Source organism: Eleutherodactylus coqui, chromosome 2 (genome assembly GCF_035609145.1).
Source record: "Eleutherodactylus coqui strain aEleCoq1 chromosome 2, aEleCoq1.hap1, whole genome shotgun sequence".
NCBI lineage: Eukaryota > Metazoa > Chordata > Amphibia > Anura > Eleutherodactylidae > Eleutherodactylus > Eleutherodactylus coqui.
In genome coordinates, this window is record NC_089838.1 from 227,726,389 (window position 1) to 227,749,657 (window position 23,269).

Genomic DNA, 23,269 nt, shown 5'->3' on the forward strand with positions numbered 1-23,269 from the left:
ACTCCATTCTAAATCAAACTTCAAACTATGTTTATTCTGAAATGCTGTATCAGTTCAGAAGAAAACATACATGAGCGCAATGGACATATCTGTCCAGGTGCATGCTTTGTGTAGTCCAGGCAGCATAAACCAGGTGACAGGTACCCTTTAACCCAGAAAACTAGATACCAGGAACTAGAGCATTTAAAGTATTGTAAATGCCTAATGTTTTAGAATAAAGTGCCTTCGCGTACATGCACATAACTCTCAGAAACGTACCCTCAGCAAAAATTATACACACTTTAGTCTATTTACCATCTACATGATAAAAAGAAGTTTCTAAGATGTATTATCTAATGCTAAGAATTATTTTGAAACTGGTACAAGGAACTTCTCTAGATGATCAAGGACAAGGAGCCCCTGAAATCCTGTATGGCTTAATCACTGAGCTGTTGCAGACTGAAGTGGTTTATAGTCTAGTCCCCCAGGAGAAGGAATGACAATGCCTCGGTTACAGCATTCACTCAATTGAAAGTAATGGTCCCTTTTATAGATATTTCTGGGCTTTTCTGCCCAAAGGTAAAATGAATTAACAGACATCAATCTTCGCTATGGATATCTGTGTAGGGATATATAGTTCAGTTTTCACTGGGATATTGGGCACTTTCACCTGAATGCTCATATTTATTTCTGGGGATCTATTCATCATTAAAAAAAAGTCACTGACATTATTTATCCGGCTCTTATAGTGGAGTGATTAAATGGTCTGTATGGCTGTAATAATCCATAGTACCTGTAGTCTTCTAAATTGCTAAGACAATCTATATTAAAATTGAGTCTTCGAGCATTTAGTCGGATTTCCTTATAAAGAGACATGCTTGTGCACAGAAGTATAATAAATCCAGCTGGATCCATGCACATATCCTGTGAGTGTGGATGAGCATGTGTAAATAAACTATATTACCTCCCCACCCAGTAATAAAGGGAAGGATATCAGTGCATCATGACTGAATTTACAGTACCATTCGGAAGTTTGGACATATCTTTTCATTCCATGCTTTTGATTTTTAGTATATTGTAGATTCATATTGAATACATGAAAATTAAAGAACACATATGGAATTAAGAAATTAACAGAATCATGTTAAACCAGAAAATGTTTTATATTTTAGTTCCTTCAAAGTAGCCTCCTCTTGCTTTGATAACAGCTTGGTACACTCTTGGCATTCTCTGAATCAGTTTCTTGAGGTAGTCACTTTACATGGTTTTCAATTAACAGGTAGGCCCTGTAGAGACTTGATTAGCAGAATTTCTTGACTTCTTAATATGCTTGAGACCAGCAGTTGTGTTGTCCAGAGGTAGAGTTGCGAGAAGGTTCCATACAATGTTTATCCCTATTCAATGTCTGTTCTAATCTTATGACAAGACCCACTCAACTAAGTAAATAGTCCATCACTACTTTAAAATATGAAGGCCAGTTTGGAAAATTTCGAAAACTTTGAAGGCATCTACAAGTGCAGTCATGAAAACCATCAAACACTATGATGAAACTGGCTCTCATGAGGACCACACCAGGAAAGGAAGAGGACCAAGAGTTTTCTCTGCTGCAAACGATAAGTTCATTAGAGTTACGAGCCTCAGAAACTGCAAATTAACCGCATCTCAGATTAGAGACTACATAAATTCTTCACTGGGATAAAGTACCAGACTCATCTAAATATGAACTGTTCAGAGGAGACTGCAAGGATCAGGCCTATATGGTCAAATTGCTGCAAAGAAGCCACTACTGAAGAATATCAACAAAAAGAGAATTGCTTGGGCCAAGAAACATATGAAATGGTTATTCAATCAATGGAAATCTGTACTTTGGTCTTATGAGTCACAATTTGAGATTTTTGGTTCCCACCTCAATGTCTTCATGAGATGCAGAAAAGGTGGGCACACTTAACTTGAGTAACTACAACAAGATTCTGAAGCAACATTCCATCCCATTTGGTTTGTGCTTAGTGGAACCATCATTTGTTTTTCAACAGTACAATGACCCCAAACACGCCTCTAGGCTATGCAAGGGTCATCTGACCAAGGAGAGTGATGCGTCAGACGACATGGTCTCCACAATCACCCGATTTAAACCAAACTGAGATGGTTTGGGATGAGTTGGACCACAAAGTGAAGGAAAAAGAGCCAACAAGTGCTGAGCACCACTGGAAACTCCTTTAAAACTATTGAAAAACCGTTCCAAGTGACAGCCTCAAGAAGTTGATAGAGAGAATGCTAAGAATGTGCCAAGCTGCCATCTAAGCAGAAGAGGCCTATTTTGAAAAATCAAAAATATTACCCATCTTCTGGTCTTTTAAATACTATTATTACTTAATTCCATTTGAGTTCTTGTAGTTTTAACTATCGGAAATACAATATCAAATAATAATCCAATATACTGTAAATCTAATTAGAATAAGTGGAGAGACTTGAAGAACTGTGGCCTATGTTCAACATTATTAATCTAAATTATTGACCATAGCTGAAATATTATTTTGCTGGTTATGTACTTCACTATTCAAAGCATAATGGGTTTGCAGCTGAACTATATTGGGTTGATGACACACTTTTACACAATGCATTGTGTACTGTATTTGTAGATTCATAAAAGGATCCCATTGACTATATTGTAACAAATATAGATAACAAGCGTATACCACCTATTCCAGAAACATAAGTAAAACAGCAATTTACTATCTGGGACAGAATAATCACACTGCATGACAGCAGCTGACTGGCCTCTTAAGGCTGAAAGGAAAAGCCTTCTTTAGGCCATGATTTAATGCAGGCTCAAGTGAGCAATTTGCAGAAGTAAAGCAGTTATCCATCTACAGTATATGAAACATAGTAACGTATTCCCTGCCTAAAACACCATTACTGGATTCTTTTCATGTCTGCCCATGTATATTGCATTTCATTGACATTCTCATGCCAAGTAGACATTTTGTAAAGTAAACACATTGTGACAAAAAGCACACAACATTGTGCGTTTTGTGCATATATTAATAAATACCTGTTTTATTAATATATTTAGCAGGCAGATTTAGAAAAGACCGTACAAGAACATTGTTTTCAGTGCATAAAGTCTCAGCTAGGAAAGGTGTATCATGGTATTGATGGTCTTAAGTTCTTCATTTTGTATCCTGGGGCCATATCAATAAGAACACATTTGTAATCCTCCGTGTGATTAAAGTATTCAATAAGTACTTGTCACATTTTTTTAAATCTGTCTGCAAATACTGAAAGATAAAAAATAATTAGCCACTCTGCGGTCAAAAAGAAAACGTTTTATGTGGCGTTCAGTCCGAAAACTGGCTGATCGCAGAGTGTTAGGAGAGTGCAATCCAAGCAGAAAGCAGATATTCCCTGTTTTATTACATCATGCAAAAATGAGCCTGGGGAGGGCATACAATATCTGATTTTATCCAGTTAATAAGGAATCAGTAACTGAGCTGAAGTTTAGTCTCAGTTAAAAATGCAATCATAAGCAGTTTTGTATTACCGATCAAATAAAAGATACTTCAGCCCAATCTGATATTCTGATATGAATTCCAGATAATTCGTCAGCCTGGCGCTAAGTCACAATATGTAATTTAGAATTAACACATGCTAAAGGATTAGCACCACTTATCTATTGAGGAATCAAAATTATCAAGTACCATTCCTAGGCATGCATGGCCAGTATACATATAGATATAGTGACATGGCTCAGCCCACACGTTCAATAGTTTTGGAATTAAATTAATTATTATTATTTTTTTTTTAATTCGAGTTGAATATTCAATAGTTACTATACCGAGATTGAACAGGAAATAAGTATAATGTAGCATTAACTAGATATGTAAAGTAGGAGCAGACTAATATATACTGATATACTGATATAATCAGAACTTAAGCACCGAAGGTAAGTTGATTGTTCTATATGAATTTCAAGGTCCCTCTGTGTTCTTGTATTCCCTATTTTATCTTTGTAATAGTGAGTTAAAACTAGATGTCAATATCTGATTCATTTCCTTTGTGCTCCATTGTTGTGTATCTTCAATATAAACCAGAATCATTGCTTTGCATTTCTTTCTTAGGCTGGCACAGTCACGATAGCCTTTTAAACCGGCACAGAATTACAGCCTGTAACATATAGTTTGATATATCAATGCATGCTCGCCTTGACAAACCTTGTAAAAGGCTATTGCTCCTTCTTTCTTCTGCTCAGTTGATGGCAGGTTAAAGGTATTGGACAAAGACATGACACATTACAGACAAAGCACAAAACACAAAACTATCAACACAGATAAAGAAAACCCAATATTTATGAAATAGGTAACCTGTAGCTTGCCCCCATGATGAAGCTGTGTGCCCCTCCATGACAATCGCTGGCTGGAGCGCATCCTACTTTTACTATACTAGGTAAGCGACAGGTTGCCTAAGCCTGCTTCAACCAGAAGCAGCTGGAGATGTATGCATCGTGGCTACAACACAAAACATGAAATGTAACTCATTTAAAGATCATTAGCCTGAGGTGTATGTATTAGGCTTAGTTAGGTCACTGCTTTGCTACTTTGTATCTAGCCATCAACGTTTAATCCAGTAATGTTCCGCTTTCTTTCACAAAAGTTGCAGATGAAATATTGAAATAAACGGATAACTGAATTTTCTAATGATCTCTAAATGTATTTTAGCAAAACATGAACGGTAAACATACAAGCAGTCTTACCTCTTTCCCGCCCATGTTCTCAAACATCTTTTCCAGTTGAACTCTTAGTTGCTGGATGTTGTTCAGAAGGATACATGGCTAAAACACACAATAGAAAAGTACTCATATATTATCATACAGACAACGCACACATTCTACAACAACCATCCTTAGGGCTCATGTCCACGGGCAAAATAAGAATTAAAATCCGCAGCGGATTTTAACTCTTCTTCTGCCCGCGGATCCGCACCCCATAGGGATGCATTGACCACCCGCGGGTAGATAAATACCCGCGGATGGTCAATAAAAGGGATTTTAAAAAAAATGGAGCATGAAAAAATCTGGACCATGCTCCATTTTCGTGCGGGTCTCCCACGGGGACGGCTCCCGCGGGCTTCTATTGAAGCCTATGGAAGCCGTCCGGATCCGCGGGAGACCTAAAATAGGAATTTAAAAGAATTTACTCATCCGGCGCGGGCGGGGAAGGTCTTCTCTTCCTCACGGCCGGATCTTTCTTGCTTCGGCTCGGCGGATGTGCCCGGCGCATGCGCGCGGCACGTCGGCGACGTGCCGCCGGTGTGACGAATTCATCCGCAAAAGAAGAAAAAGAAGATCCGGCCGTGAGGAAGAGAAGGCTTTCCCTGCCCGCTACGGATGGGTAAATTCTTTTAAATTGCTATTTTCAGCGCTCATGTCCGCGGGGCAGGAGGGACCCGCTGCAGATTCAACATGTAGAATCTGCAGCGGATCTGATTTTCCCCGTGGACATGAGGCCTTAAGAACACAACCAAATGTGAACAAAGCCAAAGCCGCATAAGGGATTCTATTACATTATTTTAATGGGCATGGAAGAATAGCTGGAACTTGATGGAGCTTTTTTTCAACTTACAAACTATGAATATGAGTATCAAAAAGTATCCAACCTTAATTCATAAAAAATATTTGTATTCAGATACAACAGTCTTAGGGCTCAGTCACACGAGCGCATCGGCACCCGTACACCGGCGCCGATGCGCTGGTGTGACCGACACCAGCAGACGGACGTACCTGAAGATGGCCGTCTCTTTGCATCGCCGAAAGGAAGAACATGTGACCGGCTCCATTGCCGGTCATGTGTTCTATGATCAGCGCTTGAGAGAGACAGCCGTCTTCAGGTACGGCCGCCTTCTAACTGTCAGTCACACGGGCGCATCAGCACCGGTATATGGGTGCTGATGCGCCCGTGTGACTGAGGCCTTACACTAATCTCCTTCCAAGTACACATAGCACAACGTTATCTTCAACCGGTTAGTTGTTAATATTTTCCCTGGTTTGGCTTAAAGATTTTAAGGTGCTCAGGCTGACCGTTAGTCAAATGGCTTGAATAGCAACAACCAAAGAAGAAAACCCGGCTCCTTAAAAACGCTTCTTTTCTTCTTCTTTAATTACAAAAAATCCATGAAATTATAAATGATGGGTACCGTGTGATACCATGCCAATGCACAGATGCATTTTGAAAGACACTACTTTCTGGATCACAGCTGTGATCAAGAAAGCAATGTCTTTTGAAACGCGTCTGTGCATTGGCATGGTATCACCCGGTACCCATCATTTATAATTTCATGGATTTTTTGTAATTAAGAAAGAATAAAAGAAGTGATTTTAAGGAGACGACTTTTTTCCTTTTGTTGCTCTTTCCAAGTAGTCCCCTTGGGCAGCCACACACTTCTACCAACTCTTCTGCCACTGGCTGAAGCAGTGCTGAAACGCCTCTTTTGAGATGGCATGTAGATAGTCTGTCAAATTTAGCATGATGTCTTCTTTGGACTGAAATGTGGTTCCTTTCAGGGGCATATTCAGCTTGAGGAAAAGCCAGAAGTCACATGGGGCCGTCAGTAGAGTAAGGAGCCTGATTCTCCACTGATGTGCTCCCATCTTTGAAGCGGATTGGATATCCAAATATATATATATATATCATATTTGGATGGAATATCTAGACCAGGCCCTCTGAGTGGAAAGGTACCTAACAGGGCTATTTAAGATCTGATCAACCCTGAGACTAGTCATATGCTGCTAGTCCTCCATCAGGACTAGTGGCTATACTACTCTCCTCTCTACTTTATTATTTTGTCCTTATATTTTTCTATACTTGGGGGATTGATCTCCAGCTTTGGTAGATGGGGAGGATTATTTGGGGGAATTGACTCCAACTGTTAGCTTTTCAACCCTCAGAAACAAAAAACCTTTTTCTGCGGGTTCATTCTTTGTTCTGATGATTTTAGAGATCAAAGAAACGTGTTGAATAGACATGAGCGAGCACGCTCGGTAAGGTTAGTTACTCGAGCGAGCCTCAGTCATCTCGAGTAGCTGCCTTCTCCTCTGAGTATGCTCGGGGGGGCAGTGGGGGGGGGGGCGTGAGAGAGATCTCTCTCTCCCCCCCACCAAGCCTCCAAGCATGCTCACTCGGGGGAAGGCAGTTACTCGAGATGAGCAAGGCTCGCTCGAGTAACTGACCTTACCGAGCGTGCTCGCTCATCTCTAGTGTTGAAAAATTATAATAGGGAACGTATGAATCATTACATTAGGGAACGCATAATCCTTGAATATTTAAACCAGTACCTGAATCATTGATTGGGAATCCTGAAGCCAGCTGTTGGCAATGAACAATCGGACACTGGGTTTAGCCATATAAGATTCCTGAACCTCTGAAAGGAAACTAGGAAGCTATTAACTACTCTTATAGGAAATATTTACCCCTTGAATAAACCAGAATCTATTGAAGTATTGATTGGGAATCCTGAGCCCAGACACTGGCATTCTCTACCGGGCACTGGGTTCAGTTACATAAGATTCCTAAAACTCTGAAAGGTAACTGGGAAGTGGCTCATTAAAGAAACAATTTTTCGGTACTTTTTACCCTGACCGAACATTTTGGGTCAATGGAATAGATCCATACAAACAACTAGGAACTTAGAAAGACAGACTGATATGAAATGGATTTGGGTTATCTCCGGTTGGGAACCCTTCTGAAGTATTGCTTTCTGTCATAGCCTGTCTTCCAAGTGTTAACCATCCCTTGAAGAGGGAAATATTCCCATTTCTGTGACAATTTCATACAGGGATACCTGTATTAATATATGTGTGCCTGTCCTCAGTCCTGTATTTTTAATAATTTATTGCTAAAAGTTATATTTTAAGGTCTTTCTAATTCTGTGAAGGAATGAAACGCAAAGTATTTTGTATTTTGCATAACATTCATATAATATTTTATTGTGATTATGCACCTAATGCATAATTGTAAATGTAGAAGTGTACCATCTACACATATAAGACCCCTATGACAACCCAGCTGTGCCTGTGCCATACAACATCGCTAACCTCACCACTACACAAATAAAACCAAGTTGGAAACTGCTCTATAAAGAAGTGCAAAGTAAGAGTCTCTGCAGATGGTTTAAAGAGAAATTTCTTCCCAAGGCTTTAGAAGTATCTTTACATAGCATACAGTACATGATCAAAGAAAGGTAGACAAAAGGTAGTAATGATGACCACACTACAAAAAGAAAGAATAATGAGGTGTCCATGGAGAAGGTACAATAGTGCATGGAAAAGTAAACTAATAGCTGGTATTTAGTTTTACAAATGATCTCACTTACTGAACATAATGGATGGCCTGGATATGAGCCACGGTTCTGATGCTGAACCTATCTGTATGTCCTTCAGGTGCTTGGATTTGTACTTCAAGATGAATCCTGCCTAATAATCCCTTACAATATCCCAAAATGCTCCCATTTTGGGTTCGTTGCTCCATTAGAGTCCTGACAAGCTCAGAATATTCTCTGAATTTATCTGAAGCATGCCGCAGTAGCAGCATCTAAATGTAATTTCAGTATTTCCTCAGCGTACACAAGGTTACACGTTAAAAAGACTGAGTGGTACATATTTTCCATGGTGGAAGATAAAAGCCTAACTTAAATGACCTCTCTAAAATAGAACTGGTGAAATTATGTTACCATCCTGTGTTATATGTTTGCACTTTACAGAGAGAATAAAATAAGCTCAAATATTGGACCAGAATAGTAGTAAGAAACAAATGTGAACAGAGAGATATGAAAAGATACCGTGTTTCCTGCTAGACTAACAATGCGTTGACCTATATTCATTGCCTCATGTCCAGTGTGTCCAACTACTTGGTTAGGAAGGAAAATTACCTAATGAAGCTGGATTTAATGCACTCTAATAAGCATGTTCACATGCATTACAGGACTGGGGAATTCAAGAAACTATGTTGTGGCCAAAACTCTAACTAATGTAAACTGAAAAAGAAGCTACATCAACAATTAGCAGCATACAATGGATTGCCATCATCGTGCTTTATTATATTCTACTACTATGGTAAGTTTAAATCCCTCTGGAGCTCTAATAAGGATTAGCTATCGGGAAAGTTTGTATGATCAATCATACTAATGAATAAATAGAAATTCCTGGAGTAAGTTAAGTGACAAGCGTTGAAATGTGCACTTACAGAACTTTGTCATTCATGAGACATCGCACACTGGCAATTTCACTTGCCTTGCTGCAAAATATATTAAATTGATGAGGTCAGTGGTAACTAAAGTCCTGACCTTATGGCCATATGGTTTGCTAGAGTAAACAAAATCAAATATTGTTTTAAACAAAAAAGATATGACTAAAGCACAAGCCTCCATCATTACAATGATTAAAGAGGAGTAATTTGCCAACAGCTGCATTGCAGACAGATGCCATTACGGAATATTAGAGTAGATGGCTTAGGAAAGTCCCTTTCTAAGTCCCTATCTGTTATTCATATAGTACTTCATCCAAGGAAAATGTTTCACCAGTGACTTATTAGATGTCAGGCACATTACGTCTGGGGTCTTAGGTTCTTCTTTCTCTACAACCATTATAGTTTCTATTTTAATGGTGGTATATTTGCCTTTTTTGAAGAATTACTTGATCTCCTAGGTGAGTGGATGAATCGGAGTGGACAAACCTAGTTGGATTGATTGCACAACCACACTGTTTGGCCTATACAGGGTGGTGCAGAAGTACTTCTATCACTTTTAATGTAATGCAAGTACAAAATCAGTTTATTGCATAAACCGTAAGGTATGAAAGTAAAAATTAAACATTCAGGAAGTAAATCCAATGTTGGTTTTCGACATGACGGTTAACCATTGCACCCTGAAGATCAATGCAAGCTTGGAGGCTATAAGCCACATGTTTCCATGCATCTTTACACATTAAAAATGGAATGTTATTGAAATCCTCAGTGAGGGTAAGCTTCAATTCATTGAACCGGGATGAGTTGGGTAGTTATATCATTTTTAACATGATGCAACTACAAAACAAGTTCAAGAACAGGGCTGTCATGTCAATAAGTGGTAATTAAAGAGCTTCTGTTTCGTTAGAGTCTCGGCTAGTTTATGCATCTGGTAAGACTATCAGTAAAGTGAAAACAAAATATCGCTTGGGCGATTACCTCTTCAGAATGTGTGCAATGTATACAGCTTTATTCGATTAAAAAACAATTAAAGGGAAGTTAAAAGGCAGATGTCACATAGTGACATAGTATGTTAGGCTGAAGGGATACAACGTCCATCTAGTTCAGTCTGTTTCCACCCCTCCTTGTTGATCCAGAAGAAGGCAAAAAAAAAACAATGAGCCAGAAGCCAATTAGCTCTTTTGGAGAAAAAACTTCCTTCTCGACTCCATAGTAGCAGTCAGAATAATCCCTGGATCAACGTTTGAAAGTTCGACCTAACTCCAAGACCCGGATCAACAATCCCACTGGTTATTTAGTGTCTATATCCTGTAATATCGTAGCACGTAGAAAGGCATCTAATCCCCTCTTAAACTCCTCTGTCGATTTTGCCATCACCACGTCCTCAGGCAGAGAGTTCCACCGTCTTACTGCTCTTACAGTTAAGAACCCTCTTCTATGTTGGTGATGAAACCTTCGTTCCTCTAGACGTAGAGTATGCCCTCTTGTTGCAGTCGCAGTCCTGGGTATAAACAGATCATGGGAGAGATCCCTTAATGTATTTATACATCATTGTTTGATCAACCCTTAATCATCTTTTTTCAAGGGTTAATAATCCGAATTTTGGTAGCCTTTCTGGGTATTCCAGTCCTCTCATTCTGTTTATTAATTTAGTTGCCTTTCTTTGAACCCCCTCAAGCACTGCAACATCCTTCCTGAGCACCGGTGCCCAGAACTGTACACAGTATTCCATGTGAGGCCTGACAAGTACCTTATATAGTGGAAGAATAATGTTCTTGTCCCTTGCCCCTATACATCTTTTAATGCACCTCAAAGACTTTATTCGCTTTTGCAGCAGCTGATTGGCATTGATTGCTGCAGTTAAGTCTACAGTCCACTAGGACCCCCAGGTCTTTTTCCATCTCACATTTCCCTAGCAGTACCCGATTTAGTGTATATTGGTGACATCCATTTCTCCTGCCCACTTTGCGTATGCATTTACTGGACCTTCGTTGGTAACAATTTCTAACCTAAACAAAAGTTTTGAAGCAACTGGTAGCATGCTAGATGCCAATAGTAGTGGGAGACCAAAACATGCAACCAACGAAGAACACAAGCAAAATATGGTGAATGAACTTGCAAGTTTGCCAAGTAAACCTAAGTCTCAACCACAAATATTGAAGAAACTGAGCATTTCAAGGTGGTCATTACGGAGGATTATGAGAAATTTTACGACAATATCATCCCTTACTCATAAACAAATTAAACAAAGATGACCTGGACTGACGTGTTGAATTTGCTGAAACCTGGCTTGGAAAACCTGAAAATAACACAGAGGTGCAGTGCTAATGCAATAGATTGCCACAAACATTTTTTGGTCTAAATTTACTACTAGCATTACAGCAGTTACCAACTTAACCCTTTACTTTTGTATTACTTTTGATCCGTTATAATGAATCCTCTGACGAATCTTTTGGGAGAAGGATGAAATGCGTTAGTGCACCATAGGGATTGTGTAGGGTATTCTGTTAAAAGGCGTAGGTTCCAGAGAGGAACCACTTTTTTGGGGTGGTTATCCTGTGTCAGGTCCAAGGGTTGAGATAGCCTGTGTTTTAGGGCTTAATGGGGAGAGAAAGATGTCCTGATACCATATGTTGGAACACCAGTATTGTTACAGATCATCATGTGACCTGACCTGCTGCAGTCTGGATTCCCTTTAAACAAGTCTCTGGGAGTTGGTGAGATTATTCCCGTTTTTCCTTTAATATTTCTATTGCTCTTGAGATTAAAAAAAACAGTTTTTAAAGCATATTTATTAAAAGTTATGTTTTGTTTTTATTATACTTGGATTTATGATACCTCATCATTTAGATGGGAAGGTAGTTTGTGCCTGCTTACTTATTTTAAGCTTCTTGTAATATCAACTTTGCTAAAACAAAACTTTATCTTGTACCTAGATAAATATTATGCAGATGACATTACCAAAGCCATGCAAATGAATAGTAAGGGTTAATTGTTGTGCTTCTAAGGGCTTCTACCCACTAGCGTTTTTTTAAAGCTGCAATATCGCTGAGTTTTTTTCAATGGGACTTTCTAATGTTAAAATCACATCGCACAAAAATCGCTAAAGCACAAACGTGCAATTTTTGTACGTTGCGATTTTTACATTAGAAAGTTCCATTGAAAAAAATGCAAAGATTTCGCAGGTTAAAAAAAAAAACGTTAGTGGGTAGAAGCCCTAAAGCTGAGCTTTCCAGAAAGAAGTTACGTTTGAATATCCGAAAGCGTTATCAAAATGTATCCCAAAGCAGATCCACACACTTTTATGAAGCAAAGACCGTCCAAATTTTAGATTCCATTTAAACCAGTTTCCATTTGTTTCCTTCTATTTTGGAAAAAGGATATTTTGAAGAAGGGTATTTTGCTGGGACTGCAGTGGTTCTCGAAGAAAAGGTCATCAAAGAGCTCGCTGATTAGACACAATCATGGCAGACACGGACATGACAATTTGTCAGTTAAAAGAAGCTGTACTTGATAGACGAAATTGGCGAGAGTTGATCCATAGAGAGACCCAGAGTCGGCAACGACTGAATGGTTAATGATCATCATTTTGGAAGGCAAAATAACATAGTCGACTATACTATAGTATCGTCCGAGAAAGTCAGAAGAAATAGAAACCAGGTCAAATGGAGTCCAGGGTTTGCACCTGTTTGCCTCCATAAGGTGAACAGCCCCATGTACAGTAGGATATGTTTTAATTCAGTTTTCACATATTAAAATGCAACCCACTGCCAAAATGCTGAGCAGAGAGCTAAAGCACAATCTGAACCTAGGCTAAGTCATTCAATTATGCATTCTTGACAGGATAAAGAAATTCTTAAGAGTGCTAGTAACAACAGATAAGAAAATGGCTGTACAAAGTCTCATTAGACATAATGAAAACAAAATGTACTATCATCAAGGGTATACAATATAAAGCTCCTTTAAGCTAGGCTAAGAATTGGCTTGTTGTAATGAGTGCCTCGCTGGCTGCTGACTTTGGAATTGAACTCGCCCATAGTGTAAATGATGTCCTTCTTTGGCACTTTGTTTAGAGTTTTCTGGACGTTGGCATAAAAATCTTCAATGGTTTCCTCGTCGGCATCCGTTGTTGGGGCATAGACCTGTAAGACTGAGATGTTCACTGGCTTACCACGTATCCGGATAGCAATGATACGGTCACTGATTTTCTAAAACTTTCTACTATCTTTGAGGTCTGTTTGTTTGCAATAAAGGCTACTCCATTCCTCTTGATTTCTTCGTGTCCGGCATAGTGCAGTGTGAAGTCATCGGACTGAAGATATCCATTACCTGTCCAGTGCAATTCGCTCATTTCAAGAATTTCAACGTCTAGTCTTGTCATTTCGTGTTTCACAATGTCCAATTTCCATAGATTCGTGACCCGCACATTCCATCTTGCTAGTAGGTAAGCTTTGGTGCAGCGCAGTCCTTTCCTTTCATCATGAGGCGCATCAGCAGCTGAGCTTCCCGAGGGCTTTCTCCCAGTTGCGTCATGAGGAAAACCCCAACTACTTGTACTCAGACCTTGCTCTTCCCCAGTGGCATTTAGAGAATCCTTTGGCCTGGGGGGGCACCATTGGATACCATGTCTAAATAATTTGAGAGCTCTTTCATAGGGTTTCCAAGGCAAAGTTTTTACAGGGTAGGTGGCCAGGTCTTTCCCCAACGCTCCCCGTTTATCCAGGTGTGCTAACGCATTTCATCCTCATCCAAAAAGACTCAAAGAATTCATTATAAGGGATCAAAGTAATACAAAAGTAAAGGGTTAATTTGGTGACTGCTGTAATGCTAGTAATACACTTATACCAAAAATGTTTGTTGCTGTCTATCGCCTGTAGAGTCGCCGAGGGTCATGAATGACTAAACGGCTAACAACAACAACGAACGCCTATAAAGAAGGTGGATGAGCGATTGTTAATCCAACTGTTTGTCGCCATACAGCAATCCTTGGTCGCTCAGCTGCACATCTCTCGGTTTACAAAGGAAGATATGCAACTGACCAACATGCATTATTATGTTTGCTAAAAGGATTCGATCAGCTGGTGAACAAATGTGTGCCTGTTTGTCAGAAGATCGTTGGCCCATTTATAAACTATATTATTTCACTCACTTAGCTATTGTGTGTGATCCTATTTCTTCTCACATCCTTGAATCCACTGTAAAGCAGTCATATGCCTTTTGAAAGAAATCTTCAAAATGTCTCAGTTGCTAAAAAAATGTCTCAACTGTTTAAATTTGGAGTTCATGACTCAAGACAGTTTCCAAGACACTTACAGTAGTTTACAGTGTTCTTTATGTATTACAAATAGAGATGAGCGAGCACCAAAATGCTCGAGTGCTCGTTACTCGAGTCGAACTTTCAGTGATGCTCGAGAGTTCGTTTCGAGTAACGAACCCCATTGAAGTCAATGGGCGACTCGAGCATTTTTGTATATCGCCGATGCTCGCTAAGGTTTCCATTTGTGAAAACCTGGGAAATTCAAGAAAGTGATGGGAACGACACAGAAACGGATAGGGCAGGCGAGGGGCTACATGTTGGGCTGCATCTCAAGTTCCCAGGTCCCACTATTAAGCCACAATAGTGGCAAGAGTGAGACTCCCCCCCCCCCCCCGCACTGTCAGCATAAAGATCATTCTCCTCTGCCACAGCTGTAACAGCTGTGGCAGAAAAGAACGATGTTAGCCCATTGAATTCAATGGAGCCGGCAATACAGCCGGCTCCATTAAAAGCAATGGGCTGCCGGCGATCGCGGGATGAATTGTCGGGAAGGGCTTAAATTTATAAGCCCTTCCCTGCAATTTATCCAGAAATGTGTAAAACAAAAATATATATATATACTCACCTTGTCCCGGCAGAACGATGTTAGCCCATTGAATTCAATGGAGCCGGCAATACAGCCGGCTCCATTGAAAGCAATGGGATGCCGGCGATCGCGGGATGAATTGTCGGGAAGGGCTTAAATAAATAAGCCCTTCCCTGCAATTCATCCAGAAATGTGTAAAAATAAAAAAAAAATATACTCACCTGGTCCCGGCAGACGGAGTTCAGTGCGGCTGGCGGCAGTCCTCCTGAACTGCTCTAAACAGCTGTGAGTAGTATTCAGCAGCCAGGGATTTAAAATCCCCGCCTGCTGAATGAGCTGCTTCTGATTGGTCACAGCCTGACCAATCAGAGGCAGATCTCACTCACACACCCATTCATGAATTTATGAATGGGTGAGTGACTGCTGCCTCTCATTGGCTCAGCGGGACCAATCAGATTGGTCCCTGCGCTGAGCCAATGAGAGGCAGCAGTCACTCACCCATTCATGAATGGGTGCGTGAGTGAGATCTGCCTCTGATTGCTCAGGCTGTGATGCTCGCTCATCTCTAATCTAAGATCTTTGGCAGTAGCTGGGCAGATTGTTATAGAATGCACACAAACTACAGCATTGCAGAAGGCCTTTTTTAAGGAGATAGAGCGTTTATGTCAATCACTGAATGACATTAAACTCTCCCTTCTCTTCACTTTGAACCTTTGTAGAAGATGCCATGTGTAATATAATCTGCTTTAGCCACTGCAGAACATCAATATACACATTTCTGAAGAACCTCATTGGGAAGAAAGAGAGAATATATGTCAGTCAAACATGAAGCTCTAACTTCCTCTTAAAAGGGGCTCTTCAATTGCTGGAGTTTGTATTATGCAGAGCTGTAACCCAGCACCAGCAAATCACAGTAAAGAGATTGGAACTGTCAAGTAACAGCAGCACAGAAATAGTTCAGATGGAGAAGAATAACTGTTGTGCTTCATTCAGATGGGCATATTGTACCTGTGTTTTACTATCTGCATTCCAGATGTAACACCCGAATGTCCTATGGTTCTATGAATTACAGCAACAGATATCCCTACCTAAATTAACCCCTTAAGGACCAGGCTGTTTTGTACCTTAAGGACCAGACACTTTTTAGGGATTTTAGCCATGAGGTAGTTTTACTGCCCTATTTTTTTTCCTTTAGCTACCAAAATTATTTTTGCCTCAAGACATATAGGGTTATTTTTTAAATATATTTTTCACTGACTTTTCTTTATTGGGGATAAAAAGCAAAAAAAAAATAATTTAACATTTCTAGTTATTTTTAAATTAGTATAGGAAAATAAAGTATAGGAATGAGTTTCTCATTTTGTGTCGGACGTTTCGATATATATTATATGTATGGTTTGGGATTACAGGGCGCATATAGCTATTGTTTTGGTTGGCGTTGGCTTTGTGTTATTTTCTTATGTACCATTAAAATGTTGTATTATTCTGTAATTCTTTTTTACTTGTGTATGCCATGACGTCATATAAAACCTCTGGAGAATATTCACATGTTTTTGTTTAATTTGATACTTTCCCACTGTAGCTGGGGCATCCATAGGAGCCCATTTACAGGAGAAAACATCCCCTGTAGTGACAATCGTCACTGTCAGGAATGATTGGGGTCTGCTGGGACCCTGTAGCTTTGCTGTAGCAGGGAATCCCAACAGTTACGTGTAGTGGAAGAAACACTTCCACTTTCACTTTTAGTACATATTGCTCATTGAGCGATGTGTACTGAAGAAAGGAGGAGGCAGAAAGGGTTAAAACCCAGTTCTCCCTCCTCCTCTTGTTTATCAGCTGTGACTTACAGCTGACAACCCATTCTGCTTCTGATTGATTACAGAAGCAGGAGTCTTTAATCCCGTAATTTTACATACAACTGGGCTTTAAGCCCGGGACCAAGCGCCGTATATTTACAGTGCCTGGTCCTAAATGGTTTAAAACAGGGTTATCATACACCCATTTGAATGAAGGCTGTAGAAGGGGCTAGTCAATGTAGTACTATACTACTGTCTAGCCATTCAGTGATATACTTCAGACAAACCAGCTGCCTAATATATAGGAATTGTAGAATTTATCTCTGGTTTCTATGGCCTTAATACCTATATGAGTCATGGATTTTCCCGCAATTTCAAATAAACTGACAATTTTCATCAAAACCAACTTCTACAGCAGCTGTAACATTGTACTGTCTAGTGTTCTAACATTAAATAACTACATTTGCAAGTCTAACCGCACCCAGCATGCCTTGACAATAACACTTCTGTATCACTTATCAGTACATGGCCATGTTGCCCAAAGCATCACAAAGTGTGAAGTCAGGACTCAGTCACCAGGGGGTTTTGCATTTGCATTTAAACCCTGTTATAGGACTTTTTATCTGTGTAAAAAACACAGCAAAATCCAGCGCTTTGTACTCACCACATTTTCTTTACCGCAGTACAAGCTGAAATCGTTGGATATAATTGCAGCATACTGAAGAAGCACTTTGTTGATAGTCTAAAATGAAAGCATATGTAATTGCAATAGAATAACAGCATGTACATTGTGCACTGTTATTTGCTAACCGCTCACTAAACTCACACAGCTTCTAGTCTACATTGGCGTACACATTCAAGCTAACTGCGTTTGGAAAAAATAAAAAAAACTGAACATGATAAAAATCACTCAGTACAAAAATATACAACACAATGATATCAGACGAGACAGGGAAGGACAGCTCAGTGATATGAAATAGAATGCTAGCATTGAGCGGCACAAGACCAATGTTTCATGTGCCAGTGTTAGGACCCCATACAGATTAGACTACAGTCATTCAAACCTGCCAATTTCAGCAGGACCACATAACTTTTCCCTAACAGATGATGTGGGGAAAAAGAAGGATCAGGTACGCCAAGTTTCAACTTCCAATCCTTGTTCCCCTGGAGATAAACCACCAGAGGTGTCTGGCTGTCTCCGCTCTGCCCATGTAAAACATATGAATACTAGGCTGAATGAAATGTTCGTGTTTATATTGACAAATTACAATGGTATGAGAAATCTATATATTCAACGTTAGGGCCGTCACAGATATAGAATATTAAAAAAATAACTTTATTAGGAATTAGGTTAAAAAAGTCAAGTTCGTGTTTATATTGGAATTGAGAAAAATAGGTGTATGGGTTTCTTTAGGCTGTATTCAGTCAGCTGTGTGCAAATTAAAAGGAATTGCAGCTCTTCTAGAGACCCAGAAAAATATTAAAAACCCACTTTATTTCATAAATATTAAAAAGTAAAAGATGACCACCACTACAAAAACGTTTCCAGCGTGTAACTGTGCCTTAGTCGTAAAAAGCAAATAAAGAATTACAGGCACTTGAATATCACTTAACAGGTCAGATGATAGAGCAGTTACCAACATTGTGATAACATCTCAAATTTGTTATATTAACAATATCCCTGCAAAAAAGATGTAATAATGCATGTATGATATTAAATTCATAAAAATCAATAATATTGCAATTACATAGAAATATAAACATCATATGTTGATCTAAACATCCAAACATGGATACCACACACCAGGAGTCGATTGTGAAAAACAAGCCCCACATACCATCTCTATGCTGATGACACCCAGTTATACATTTATTACTGAGACATCTCTGAAGCATTCCTCCAAAATATCACCGACTGTCTGTCCGCTGTCTCTAACACTATGTCCTCCTTTTTTCTCAAACTTAAACTCTCTAAAACTGACCTTTTCATCTTTTCGCCTTCCAACCGACCTCCTCTCAACATCTCCATTCTAGTATCTAATAGCCCCCTAACAACATGCCCACTGTCTTGGGGTCACACTGGACTCCAACCTCTCCTTCACCTCCCACATCCAATCTCTGGCCCAAACATGCCACCTGCATCTCAGAAATATTGCTAAAATCCAGCCGCTCCTCACCAGAGGCACGCTAAAAACGCTCGTTGTCACCCTCATCCATTCACGGCTCGATTACTGTAACTCGCTGCTCATTGGCCTTCCCCGCACCAGACTCTCCCCACTGCAATCCATACTAAAAGTAGCAGCTAGATTAATTTTCTGATCCGTCAACACATTTAGATTCAACACCCCTCTATTTTGATCCTCACATTCTCGCCTCCAGGACCTCTCTAGTGCAGTACCAGTCCTCTGGAACGCACTACCCCAAAACATCTGGACGATCTTCGATGCACGGAACTTCCAACGCGCCTTCAAAACGCACCTCTTCAGGGAGGCATCCCGAATCTCCTGATCCAATCCCCCAGCTCTGACAACATGCCCCCTGCCCCTCCGATGGTTCCCCACACCTTCCACTTTGCCTATCGTATACATCTTCTGCCCCTGTACCTCCTAATCACCCACCCATTCTGTTTCCTAATAATTAAATACCATATGCAATTTTCATACTATTGTGTTCCCCCCGTGCCTCATCTCCTGCTCCTGTATCACTTCCACCCCATCTCTCTCCAAATAAATGTATACCACATGTAATTGTTGCCTTGGTTTGTGTTCCCCCGTGCTTTGAAAGTGCTGCGGAACACGTTAGCGCTACACAAATAAAGATTATTTATTATTACATATTACCCAAAACTTCAGGTTAATTACCTTATATGTGTGATAAAACCAAAGCAGGTTACCTATAATTCCCTCAATTATACGTTCACAAAAACAAATAACATAGCTTGTGCCCCCGTAACTTCGCCCGACATGCGCACAGAACTGCCCACTAGTGCCCCAACAGAAATCCAGTGCTGGTGGAAGTAATCCCACCATAATATACATATATGATGTAAACCAAAGCAGGAACACTATTATCTGTAGTTCCCACCGTTATGCGATTACAAAAACGTACACTTTATAAATCAAGTATAGTTATATATTTCTATGCAATTGCAATATCAATGATTGTTTATGAATATCATATCTTACATGGATGATTATTACATCTTTTTTGCAGGGATATTGTTCATATATATATATTAGCTATTATGTAACAAATATAAGATGTTATCATGATGTTGATAGCTGCTCTACCCTCTGACCTGTTAATTGAGATTGAGGTGTCTGTAATTATCCATTTGCTTTTTAAACGGTGTGCTGGTGATTATTTTTGCTATGACTAAGGGTGCAGTTGCATGCTATAATAGCGTCAGAGAGGGTTTTGTAGTCGTGGTCATCCTTCAGTTTTTTTTATGAAATAAAGTGGATTTTTTATATTTTTCTGAGTCTCTGGATGAGCTAGAATTCCTTTCAAAGTTGCTTGCTTGTCTGAATGGTCAATGCTCCCCTGTGGATCTGGAAAGGGCTGGTCCGCAGGTTCCTCTTTTTCTATATTGCGCCTGAGAAATTTGGGTACAACTTTGCAGCAGATAGCACATGGACATCCAACCCACTGCTCCCAATCGAAAATAGGTTGTGGAACCCTGAAGAGTGCAGTTCCCCATTCAGTTACTTAACAATACATTGCAACTCCTGACATGCATCCTGTAGAAATCACAACACTGTCTCATTCCTGACACAGTGCCACAGTAGGATTATCATGAGAAGCCACAAGAGGATGGTTTCTTTGCCCTCATGATTTGCAGTGTTCCCAGTGGTTGGATCAATTAGATATTGACTGCATACTGTATATAGTAGACTGATTCTTCATACTTGGACCTGATATACGCTAGAGGTAGTCAGGATTTTTAAATGGGGGCTTAGATAATAGATTTGCTAATTCAGAGATTGTTTTCTATCATATGGAAAACCATTCTTACAATATCTTAAGGTGTAAAAGGAGCAGGTGCAGTGGTAAGAATAGTGTGAGATGGTGCAGTTCATGTAGCACAGTTGGCAACGTTATAGAAAATTTCCAGGGAGCTATTCTTGCTGAGCTGAACCACTGAAACAGCATAAGCGAAGTAATATCTGGGCGAGCCTAAGGGTTCTCAGACAGCAGCAAGATACGTCTCCAAAACGATCTTCACTAGTTGAATGCTCATTTACTTTGGCTATTAAAAATATTAACCCCTCTCCCTTCAAAAGAAGAGAGATTGGGATCCTTACCCCTTATATGTTACATAATGGGTCTGTTGAGGTGGTAATAAAAAAACATGAATATTTCCATTGTCCAGAAATTGTCAAGGTTAATAATGGTGTGCTGCCAACTAAAATTAACAATGAGCAAAATGTATAAGCATTAGCATTGTAGATACAATATAAGTCATGCCAAAATGCAACACATAAGTGGAGTAGAGCATGATATCATAAATGATATCAGCACTGAAGCAATGATACATTAGTATCAATCAGCGCTGTATGTAGATATGGTGTAAGAACTGCTTGTGAACTGGAGTAATGTCACCAACGGGAACACTAGCACCATTGAAACAGTAACATTGGCAATGCAGAAATATTTTACTGTACATTTTAATAGTGACTAACTATTATTGTTACTACCGTAGGCTAAAAAAGGGAGACAATAGTTTAATACAATGTTATTTTCTGCAGTGCATAGAAAGTGTTATGTATCTAAATGGTCTAAAGCAAAAGAGGCCTTGTTACCTACAAGAGTTCATGACAGATGAACTCTGGTATTTGTGGACAATAAGGTGCCTTTTTCTAGATTTCTACTCATTATATGCCGAATACATAGACAGAATCACTGAAAGTTACCTTTGCAAATCTTCTCATTAGGTGAGAAAGTGCTTCTGGATTAGGGCACTCAAGTTTCTTGATAATCTCAAAGCTTTGATTTAATTGTGTGAAGACATCAACAACTGAGCAGGAAAACAAGGCATGTTCAGATGTGGCCTGAAACTGAGAAGAATAACAGAAAGAACTGAAAAAAATATTTTTTATATTACATTTCAGTATATTTGTAATCATGTACAGTGAAAACGCTCCCTTTTTGACAATAATGCAATTATAAAGTTAGTCCAAATCAAATGTACAGATGTAGCAATCATTAACATGACAGTGGCACAGTACACTATTACTGTAGTGCACCATTCTGATAGTATATCATAGCAGCACACTAAGTTAACAGACTGGCATGTTAATCTTGATCTTTGCATAGATCCAGCGGTAAGGTGAAGATGTACAGTGGGCCCATTAAGGCGGTGCATGAATGGGACTTTTAATTTGTACTATTTTGCCCATTTTATGCTTTATTAGAACAATGAAACGGACTTGAGAAGACTTACTCCATCTTTTTTATCTCTTCCCAAAGCTCCATGAAGAAATTCCATTGACACATCTTCATTTTCATCCAGCCACTGAATAACAAAAGGCTCAAACCACCTGAAAATCGAGAAAATTCAATGTAAGATGAATATTAATGAACAATTAAAAAGTCTTGACACCAATTCTTCCTATTTATGTATTCATTCCATATTTTAGAAAAGCTAGAGGTTATCTATGTGACTTTCTTGCAGGTGTAAAGGGTGGAAAGTGAAAGGATAAAATGTCATTTGAAACCATATTTTAATGGCAAATTTGTAAGTGTTTATACCATTGGTGTTTGTTTGTTTCTATATTACTCTTTAAGGCTTACTCCCAAGTTAGTGAAGCACTTAGGCTGAATGCACACGGGCGAAAATTCCACAGCATGATTTCACGTAGAATTTCCGCCGTTGCACACTGCCATAGGATTGCATTAGTTTATGCAATCCTATTCAGACAGCCGCGATTTGACCGCATGAAAACTCATGTGGTAACGAAATTGCGGCATGTCCTATTTCAGTGTGCGCCTCGCAGAGGCTCACACTGCTGTGTCACTGCTGACACCCGGCTCTGCGCTGTGCATGTACGGCTGTGCGCCAGACGGCACATCACAGAGCAGAGAAAGAGCAATCCGACCCAGCTTTCTGCATTCGCCCTATAGGACATTATTTTCCTTATGTGTTACATTAATTGCACCATGCCCAAATATTTCCTTTATGTCATACGTCTGTAGCTTGAGAAACGAAGGGAACCTGTTTTACATTTTGCGGTCCAATACAAGCATATGAGACATAGGGCTGAGCAAATTTAGCTATCTTAACATATTTGGCTATCTTAAAATGAAATTTGATAGATGTCATGAGAAAAACTAAGTACACCCTCTTTGAATTCTATGGCTTTACATTCCAGGATATACTAAAAAACAGAATCTGGACCTCAAAAGGACTTAAAATTAC

General features: G+C 39.5%; 1 protein-coding gene across 2 annotated transcripts in view; it reads right to left on the reverse strand.

The window, feature by feature from the left end:
* Window positions 1-23,269, reverse strand: part of UNC13C (unc-13 homolog C) — a 457,400-nt gene that overhangs the window by 88,115 nt on the left and 346,016 nt on the right. For both annotated transcript variants that reach the window (XM_066592576.1, XM_066592575.1), the window contains 4 exons: window positions 22,295-22,391; window positions 21,765-21,908; window positions 17,516-17,593; window positions 4,730-4,807 (listed from right to left, as the gene is read on the reverse strand). In XM_066592576.1, coding sequence (XP_066448673.1) covers window positions 4,730-4,807; window positions 17,516-17,593; window positions 21,765-21,908; window positions 22,295-22,391 — 397 coding nt within the window. The remainder of the gene's footprint in view (window positions 1-4,729; window positions 4,808-17,515; window positions 17,594-21,764; window positions 21,909-22,294; window positions 22,392-23,269) is intronic.